General features: G+C 38.1%; 1 protein-coding gene across 1 annotated transcript in view; it reads right to left on the bottom strand.

Moving 5' to 3' along the window:
* Positions 1-1,211: 1,211 nt before the first annotated feature.
* LOC138052655 (glutathione S-transferase 3, mitochondrial-like) overlaps positions 1,212-9,758 on the bottom strand; it is an 11,733-nt gene continuing 3,186 nt past the window's right edge. The window contains exons 2-5 of the mRNA XM_068899196.1: positions 6,782-6,846; positions 5,417-5,474; positions 3,052-3,124; positions 1,212-1,792 (exon numbers count right to left, since the gene is read on the bottom strand). Coding sequence (XP_068755297.1) covers positions 1,686-1,792; positions 3,052-3,124; positions 5,417-5,474; positions 6,782-6,846 — 303 coding nt within the window. The 3' untranslated portion in view covers positions 1,212-1,685. The remainder of the gene's footprint in view (positions 1,793-3,051; positions 3,125-5,416; positions 5,475-6,781; positions 6,847-9,758) is intronic.

Here is a 9,758-nt window from a genome sequence, read left to right as displayed (position 1 = left end):
CATAAATCAATGAAGGGGGTAGTTTCTAAAGAAACTGTGGTGCTGCGTCGGTTGGGAAGTAATATACAAAAATTTGGTTTTATCAACAGAGTTGATAATGTAAATTGGCCACCGTACAGAGATTCTAAAAGCTGCCGTTTCGAGCGTTAGCCCTTCGTCAGAGCGAATCGAGGAATTGTGGGTCGCGTTTAGTTTTATAGTAGAGTAGGAGCTACGCTATTGGTGGTAACATGGCAACGTGAAAAATAGGAATATATTAGTTAAAAGCGGGTCGCAGTCGAGCGGCCCGCTCTTCTCCGAAGTCGTGCCTTGTGACGCGAACAAATGAAAATGACCGAGGGAGTCTTGGTTTGCGTGACAAAACACGACTGCCTCAGAAAAGCGGGCCGCTCGAATGATTTATGAAGGGACTGCTCGCAGTCTAGAAGAGGTATATTCATCTTCAATTACACATCCCAAGGGAGAATATAAAAGCAAATGAAATATTAGAATTTATAAAATAATTGGGATAGTACGCGCACTCTCATTGGTCAATAGCTGTGTTTAGATGCATGAGAGTATGGCAACACGGCTTTGACGTCACACGAACTTTGAGTAGTTATATGTTGTCAGACACGCGTTTGGATTGGCTGGTAGGGAAAATGAGCGTGTATCAAGAAAATCTGTTTCAATCAAGAATTTTCCTTCATTTGTTTGTTCATTTGTCAAATTACCTTTGAGAAATATTTTATAAAAGCAATAGAGGACTTTTTTCGGTGTTTCCATAGCCTCATCTAAACACGAGGGGGAGTTGGGAGAAGTCGAGACAGTTATGCCACCCCTCGAGTGCGTCTCGAGTTTGCATAACTGTCGAAAACGTCTTCTATTGCTTAAATAGCGAACGTCCCTTAGGAATACCATATCTGACGCAGAGGATCGACCGAATTAACTGGGTTTCCCCATAGTGGGATGGATAGCCCAGGAATTACAGCCGCGTGCAAATTGCTGATGAGAGGTTTTAATACCATGTAATGCGCTTTGCCTGATTGTTGAATCTTCAAGTTTGGAAAATTTTAGCACCGCGAATCGGCAGTTCTACAAATATCGTGTTTTTCGGAAAGACAAAGTCATTAAGAACTACATTTGTCAGCTACACTGTATGCCTTGTACTACTTCACGAACAAAAAAAGTTCCGTTGTAAGTTCAGATACCATCGAGCACTCTCCTTGCACTGTAGTTTGAAAATCTTTATTTGAAATAGTTTCTGAGTTCATTCCATGTCCCATAGTGCGTATGTCGACCAGCCAAGAAAAAAACTTTTGGAAAAACTGGTGCTTCATGCACCTTTATCATAAAAGAACTTATGGATTCTGGGTTGAAAGTGCAGGAACGTATTATTGTACAGTGCATGCTGTTTTCGGTTTCCATTAAAATACACCTTTTGCAAGACCAAAAACTTGGCATGGGTATTGAGGGTTCTGCTTACAGTGATGCAAGATCACAAGCGTGAAACAGTCTGAGGGAGTCAAAAGGAGTCATGCAACTTTCACATTGACCAAAAAGTCTCACGGCTCTTTTTACTGGTGGACAGTTTCGGGCTAATGCAACACGATAAGCTTCACGTGGATTGTGGTCTACTAGGTCCTACTACTAGAGTTTTGTTTCAATGGTGCTATTAATTGACAGTGCTGTGATCCTTTGTTTGTTTAAGATGCGATTACACCTAACAAGTGAAGCCCAAACTTCACAGTGCACCCCAGCATTGTCAGGAGTCCCAAGTAACCAAAGCTTCCTCGCATGCGCTTGCTAGGATCTGAAATTAAAAGACTAGCATTAACAGTGATCGGTACGTAAATCCTCACAATTTCAATGAAATGTCAGTCAAGCAGGTATTGAGAATGAAGAAGATTATCAGGTTGAGGGGTGTGATCTTGATATAACACCAAATTCTCATGACCACCAAACAAAGAAATCCATGCTACTAATTACGAGTATGAACGCTTCGATCTTCTGAATGAAAGGGTTAAAACAATTGAGGATCTGGTGTGCAAGACAAATTATACATGTACAGCTTGCCAGTTGCTGCTTCTTTTTTTCCAGTCCAATAATTATAATTATGGACAGAATGCAAGCAAATTAAACTGGAAAATTGCAGGCCATAGCCTACAGCATGGGCCTTTAACTGAGTAAGATGTAAATATCAATCATCAACCAGGGTTTTTGTTAAAGCCGGGACGCCGGGACCTTTACTCTGCTATTTTTATTTTTGTCCTGGCTATTTTACGCGCAGGTTGTACAAGGATTCTTTCAACATGAAGAGAATAATCAACTGATATTTGTATTTTATTATTTAATATTTTCTTAAACCAAATCGTGCTTTATTTCTCTGTTACTGGGTATTGTTAGTTGTACCACAATTTGCGTATATGTACAATGTACGTGTAGCTGATTTGGAGTTCATGACAAGATGTTATCAAGTACATGTACATGTCACAGAAAACACATTGATCGGCGCCCCCTGCTTTCGTCATTAGGGAGTTTAAGCAAATTGCTATGGTAGGCTCTAATACGGCTGCCGGAAGAAAATTTCTTCAAAAATGAGACACTGTGCATGTTAGTCGGTTACGGTCAGCCATAGCGCGAAGGAAATGAAGCGGAAAATCGACCAGTATTTTACCCAAAGGTACCCATTAGGCCTCACAAATTCAAAAACTTTCTGGGGGTGGCCCCCCTTACCCCCTAGTGGGAGGGGGACGACCCCCTACCACACCTATTCGGACTTGGCACAGCATGCCAAGATGAGAGCCGCCATCCTGGTCCTTGCTTTAAGTTCAATTGTCCCTGCTATTAAAAATCATAACAAAAACCCTGTCAACCCACAACACGTGTAATTTTACCACATTTCATTGGTGTCACAAAAATGTTGCATGATCCAATAACAGCTTGCGGAATATGAGTCTACGTAATATGGTGACATTGATTTGGGAAGCACATTCAAATAATTTTATACGAGGTAGCAAACTAAACTGATTGGATCAAAACCTCACAGCACACTGCCAAATAATTCCATACCTCCAGTGTAATATCCATGAGCATAAAATATCCTTGATACAACCCACACCATTCCACCTACAGAGCAAGCAACCTAATAAAAAAAAAAAATTCAAATTACAAGAAAGCTCTCTATAAGATAGAGTGAATTCTGAAAATCTTGCCGTATGATTGGTCGGTGCAACTCTTTGTTGCCCAGAAGCTACAATCCTGGGTCCAGTTGTTGAAAAGCTGATTGCACTAATCAAATATCATAATCAACCAAAAGTTTGAGCTTTTCATGTCCAAAAAGCCTCTAACAAGCTAATTTTATGCAATAATAATTATGGATGAAGGCTTACCGAAACATTTACATGTATGATCGGTAACTCAACTGAAAGAAAAGTTTCCACTAAATCCAGGATCACCTAATTCTAAATCAGACTTTGACCAACTGGGCCCTGGACACAAATTATTGTCAATACACCTTTCCCCACAGCTAAATCTATTAAATTTCTATAAAGCAAATGTTCTTGTCCTCATCTCCTCTCAAAACAATGTTGAGTTATTCCCATTAATAATATTGCTTTGGGTGGGAAAGGTAAAGCAGTATATACATGTACATGTCTACCTTATACCAAAATGGCCACTGTTTTAAATTTCTTCCGTTTGCTTGCCTTGCAACTTTAATAGCCCTTGTTGCCTCATTCAAGGTTAAATACAAGTATTCTTTTGAATTCTAAGTTTAAGAACAAGGCAACAAGAGCTAAGTTCCAAGCAAACAAAAGAAGCTAAAAGAGTGGGCCTTTGTTCAGGGGCACCTAACGTCAATTTTCGGAAAATATCTGTTCGGAAGACAATTTGAGATCTAGAATTTTCGGAAACATTTGTTGTAAAATTTCTTGCTTGCCTGCCTGTCCTAGGATTTTTGAATATCTAAAAAATTAATGGTATAATTGCCCATTTTTAACGGGTTTTACCCTAAAAATGCCTTTTTTCTGGCTGAAATTTTCGAAAAGGTAAGTTTTGATCCCTATAATTTTCGGATCACTAGACTTTCAGCTAGGAAATCTGAACAGATGAAAAATTTTTAGGGAATACAAATATGCCTATATCTACCATTTAATTAACAATGCTATGTTTAAGGGCCCACTGACATATTTTTTGGGGTGCGTTGCTAAGGATGTAATGGTCAAGTAACTTGAGAGAATTAGGCATTATTTTGGTCAGTTTCCAACTTTTGTATGCAAATGACCCTAAATATGGCATCATCATGCCACCCCCATGGTCCAGTGACCAATAAAAGAAAACTCTAAATTTGTCTCCGTGCTACGCTATTTGGTTATTTAATCGATGGTTTGATAATTTGTATTCGTTTTTGCATCCAGCCAAGCATGGTTTTCTTTTTATTTTGCAAAATGCTCTTTTTAAAGGCATAAACGATACGGAAATAGCCATAACTTTTTCAAAAAAGATGATTTGAAAAAAATCAATGCTTAGCTATAATTTATTCTGTATTTGGGGGCAAAACGTGCCATGCAAAAAAAAATTAATTCAAAGAAGTCAGTTCGTTAACGCATGCGCAGTTGATCTGAGAACGAGCGAGAGGAAGGGCGAGGAAAAACCCTCGATGGAAACAAGAGTTTGTGCGGTGACTTTTGCTTGTGAGTGGGTTTTCTTGTCAGCTCATGATATGATGACGTTACTTAACAGAAGTAACATTTCACTTCCTTAGCAACGCGCCAAAAATCCGTCTGTGTTCCCTTAAGCGGTTTTGAACTATATTCTTGTTGGGTGCCCCTGTTTGTTGTACATGTAGTTATTGTTCAAAAGGACAAATTTTGATTTCTATCCAGAATTGCACACAAAATTATTGAAGAGATTGTTTGATTTTAGCTGAATTCTTGCCAGTTTGCTTCAGATATAGAGCAACTTCTCTAAAGAGAGAGACAAGTTTGAATAAGGAAATTTTCATGTTTTTATGACAAGCAGTAGCCCAACGATTCCTGTTTGCTGTTTCATGTAAATATGATGCTAAACAAGTCTCTATTCTGACAAGTCACTTTGACCTTATTCTGTAGATTTTTGTTACTTTAAATACACTTTCAGATACAGCTGAAGCTATGTTGCAGGGTTACTGTGAACCGTTTGTAACGAGATAGGACACAGCTCTTTACAACCTCTAACTTCATTGGATCTCTTTAGAAGGCAGCTCTATTGTTTTTAGGGTCAGGGTCCACTGTTGATTGGTTGTTTGTTTTGGTCCACTGTTTTCTGAGCCAATCCTGAGAGCCTTTGTAATAGCTGCGTAATGACCCCTTTAAACACGTGGTTTTTGATCACATGAAAATGGCTACACATGGCTTAAGACATCTACACCATACTTTCAGTTTGCATGTAACCTTACAGGATGTTCCAAGCCTCCAAGCAGGAGCAGATACAAGAACATGGGATAATTTTCTACCCTGCAAACAAGACACAAAAAAACATCTGACCACAGAGGCTAAGAGTTTTGGAGCCTGCCATTTTTCTATGCTTTCTTGTCAAGAGCCAGAAAGAAGATACGAGGTTGACTAGGTTACAGAACATATACCACAGCTTATTCTCAAGGCAGTTTGAACTTTCCCTATTGTTCTGGAAGAAGATGTTTTCACAGTCAATCCTCGATTTGTAATACAACAATCATGATTTAGACTTACACTGTAGATGAATAGATAATTATAATACTTGAAAGTAAGAACGATCCTTGCACTTACATACGTATCTGGTCAATTTAAGCAATTGCGTCTTATAAAAACCTGAAAAATCAGGTATATTCAAAAGGATTCCAATCAAGGAACTCTGTGACACAAGTGAAGTGTACGCTCTACCGACTGAGTTATGAAGGTACTCAATTGGGAACAGGTCAATTGCTTGGGCTCATGTATTCCCGTGAAAAGACTCAATGAAGTAAAATGCTCCCAAAAATTAATGCTTAAATAAGAAGTGCGGGTTATAGACATCCAGATACAAGAAACAGGCACTTCAAATATAAACTGAGACATGGTGAAACATAGGGCTGTAAGTGCAATAATTATTATTATCAGTCTACACAATAGGGAAATGCTTAAATCCATTAATACCTACATGTATTTAGCTCCCCCAATCTTCAAGTACATGTAAAATAAATTTATTGTCTGGCGTTAGCCAGAGTAAAATCTACAAGTCTCTCTCTCTCAGACCAGCTTTGATTAATGACTTCAAAATAGAGTATTGCGCTGAAATCGGCTGAGGCTGATGAAGAGAGGCACACTTCTGCCAAAACTCCTGACTAATTTCCCAGGATTCTTAAAGAAATAATTTTATACTAAGAATGTGCTTGATCTTGCCGTTTATTTACATTGTAGCCATAATTTATTACTTTGTAACAATTCAGTTAATTATTTATATTACATTGTTAACTGTAAAGCTTCAGCTGTGTACCAAACGTATGAGGAGAGTGACCTCAAGCCATCTACATATCAAGGATAAGAGAGTGGCACACTGGACTTCAAAGATTCGTTTTAAAAATTTTGAAATGAGAAGTGGTGTTAGAATAAAAGCTGGTTATTTTTTTTACCACTGTCACCAGCCTGGTGAACACCATACCACAGTAGTAATGAAGGCGAAAAAACTACATGGAAATGGAACACCCACAAACCAAGCCGAAGCTCAACAGGTCGATGCACAGCTGAACTTAGTAGAAAGGTATCTTAGGCCGATACTAACTTACGAATGAAGGTGATAAACTTACGTGTTCAAATGCGCTCTGAGGTAGCAGTTGAATATTGGCTCCTTGTCATCGTACATCTTTGGGTACTGTGCACAAAAGAAACAGAGGATATAATTATTAATTTTCATGGCTGTGTGAAGATATGAAATAATTTCTCTTCGAATACTGCCTCACTCATGAAATATTTTTCAACACGAGAAGATAAACGGCCACATAATGACGATAATGTTCTGTTTATTATATAAACACCAATCAAATACCACAACATTTCACTTTAATATTTTTTGTACTCCTAATTTAGAACAATGTCGTGATTCATTATGTAACAATGATAGCAATGTGGTATTTTTCACGTGGAGATACAGTGTATCATGTTATTTTCAAATGTGAAGATACCGGTATCATGTATTCATGCAAAAGCTCACCTGGTACACTGTATTTCAATGTTGTTTATCTAATAAAACATGTATGTGACCTACTATACATGTAAGTGCAGCATATTTCATTGTCTTATTGAAAGAATTTCTTTTTTGCCAGAGCGAGTCAGCCTTTGAGGATGACCAAGTGCCTGAGGCATTTACCAAACCTTAACCATGTTTTGAAGATGTTAATTAAACACTGTTTCAAAGTGTTTTCTTTTTAAATGTGTATACTGAATTTTGGAGACTACAAATTTAGCACAGATCAAAGCATGTATTGAAACTCACCTGAATCTAACGTAAAAGCCATTTTTGTGTGACTGATTTTCATTTTGTTAAATCCAGGTTAATTAAACATGTCTTGTTGGTGTGAATGGCGTACATGTACATGTATTAGTCTAATCTGAGATCTGACGTCATTTCAGGAAAGATCAAATTAATTGAATCCCAAATTCACCGGTAGTCCATCATTTTACACTCGGAGTTCTTGAAATTTCAAATTTTTATCCTCTCCCCCTAAAGGAGAAAGTATTTTTTTGAGAACATACTTTGTACTTGGCATGATGCAACCACTAGTCACCCTAAAGGCATGGCATTTAACATGGCATCAAGTACTAACTGTGGCAAAAAGTTATGGTTATCCTGACCACTCTTAGAGCTTCCTTAACACTTTCCCTCATAAGAGTGGCCATTACAGATTTAATCAGGGAGTTTAAGCAAGGACAATGGCAACAACAAGAACGTCACTCCAAAATTAGAACTTAGTGCTATCGTGAGTGTTTTGTAAATATTCCATCTTGTTTACCATGTACCATGTACCATGGCAAACTATACTGTAACTGGATGGGTATGAACGACTTTAAAGTAAACATAGAAAATGAATGGTTCATTGTTATATGCTCACATTATCATCAAAACCTAAAATATGGTGATTTGACATTGTTGTTTTGTGCGGTACGGCAAAGAAATGCACAAATTTTGTGCTGCACATGCAGCATAAGTACCGGTACATGTATTTTTTCCTTTTTCAACCATTGTGGCATTGTCATTGTCATAGCCATCACCTTTGCTCGGACTCCCTATCGACTAGATGAGTAGCATGATCACGGTACCCATTTCTGTAACATACCTAAGAATTGTGAAATTGTGTTTATTGGGGTGAAAATCACTTATTTTGGCTTATTTCACACCCAGACTTACATATCTTTCTAATTGTTCGGAAAATATTAATGTTTGGTCTGTTAAAACTGAATTTTTGATTTACCCATGACCCCTTGCAGGCGTGGTCTTTCATACAGATAGTCAATTTTGAGGCAAATAAAAAGTAAAAACAGAAAGCTTTCACTACATGGAGGATAGCATCCCCTCATTTAGTTCTATTGACACCCTAAACGCTGACTTTCTGCTCCACTTTTTTGCTCCACTTTACAATTTGAGGTCAGAGCAGATGTCTCTCTCGATTTCCTGAAAATTGCCCCTGAAAAGACATTGTGGACTTCCCAATAATATCCATAGAGGAAAGGTTATTAAGCCTTGTAAAGCACATGGAAATCATGGCTTCTTTGCGAAGTAGATTTGTGATGTTCACTGGCACTCAAGACTAGGTTCAATATGGCCCGGCATGTTAAAAAAAACGTAGCGACTCAGTCAAAGGCTAATATTTTCGCGACCCTGAAAGCTACGACGACGAAACTGTGGAAATAGCTAGTGGAACTTGTGAGCATTCAGAAAATGCTTGGTTGGAACCCACTTACGGCTTGGTTGGAGCAGGAGCAACATTGAAAGAAGTGGTCTCGAAAAATATTATTGCGCAATTGCGGAACAGAAAAAGCGTAGCGACTGTTTTGAGGAGTGATTTCTCCATTCGTAGTGGATCCCTCAAACTAATTTTTCTGTATGTTAAAGCACAAGGTATGAGCATTTAGTTCATGTGGTTTTGAAGCCACAGATATCAATTGAAGACTTGTTTCAAACTATAACCTAGTGAGCGCCAGAATTCCAAAACACAGCGTTACAGTAAGGAAACTACGGAATTTTGAATCTTTTTAATGTGTTTTAATAAACTTGAACTGTTTTAATTTGGCTCATATGTAGTATTTACTGCGTGTTATCACTGGTTATTGTCCGTTAATCCACATAATTGTTCTCTCTTATGAAAAATGGTTTTAAAGACTTTCAATTTGAAAATTGTGTTACGCGTTACACTCAAAATTTGCCTATTTTTCTATCCTTTTCCTTTGTTTTCTCAAGAAAAGAAAGTCGCTTACCCTTTTTACACCCTGTATGCTAATCAACAAGGATAACCTTAGCATTCAGCAAAAATATAGCTTCATTGAAGACGTTAAACTGAATAAAGCAGGAAATGTTTCTGAGCCACCCCCAAGTGGGTACGGTGATTGTGCTACACATCCTAACATAAGACGACATGACTACCAGTACATGTTATCACTGAAGGATGGTTCAGGGCTGAGTGGATCAACAACATCTACCAGCATGTCCCCTTTAACCCTTCTCCTCTTACTATTGATCTCAGACATCCAATGACAACAGCTTTTTTCAGCCCACTTCACGGACCATTG

This window comes from Montipora capricornis, chromosome 6 (genome assembly GCF_036669925.1).
Source record: "Montipora capricornis isolate CH-2021 chromosome 6, ASM3666992v2, whole genome shotgun sequence".
NCBI classification, from domain to species: Eukaryota; Metazoa; Cnidaria; class Anthozoa; order Scleractinia; family Acroporidae; genus Montipora; species Montipora capricornis.
The sequence above is the reverse complement of the archived record's forward strand: the minus strand, read 5'-3'. Positions and strand labels throughout refer to the sequence as shown.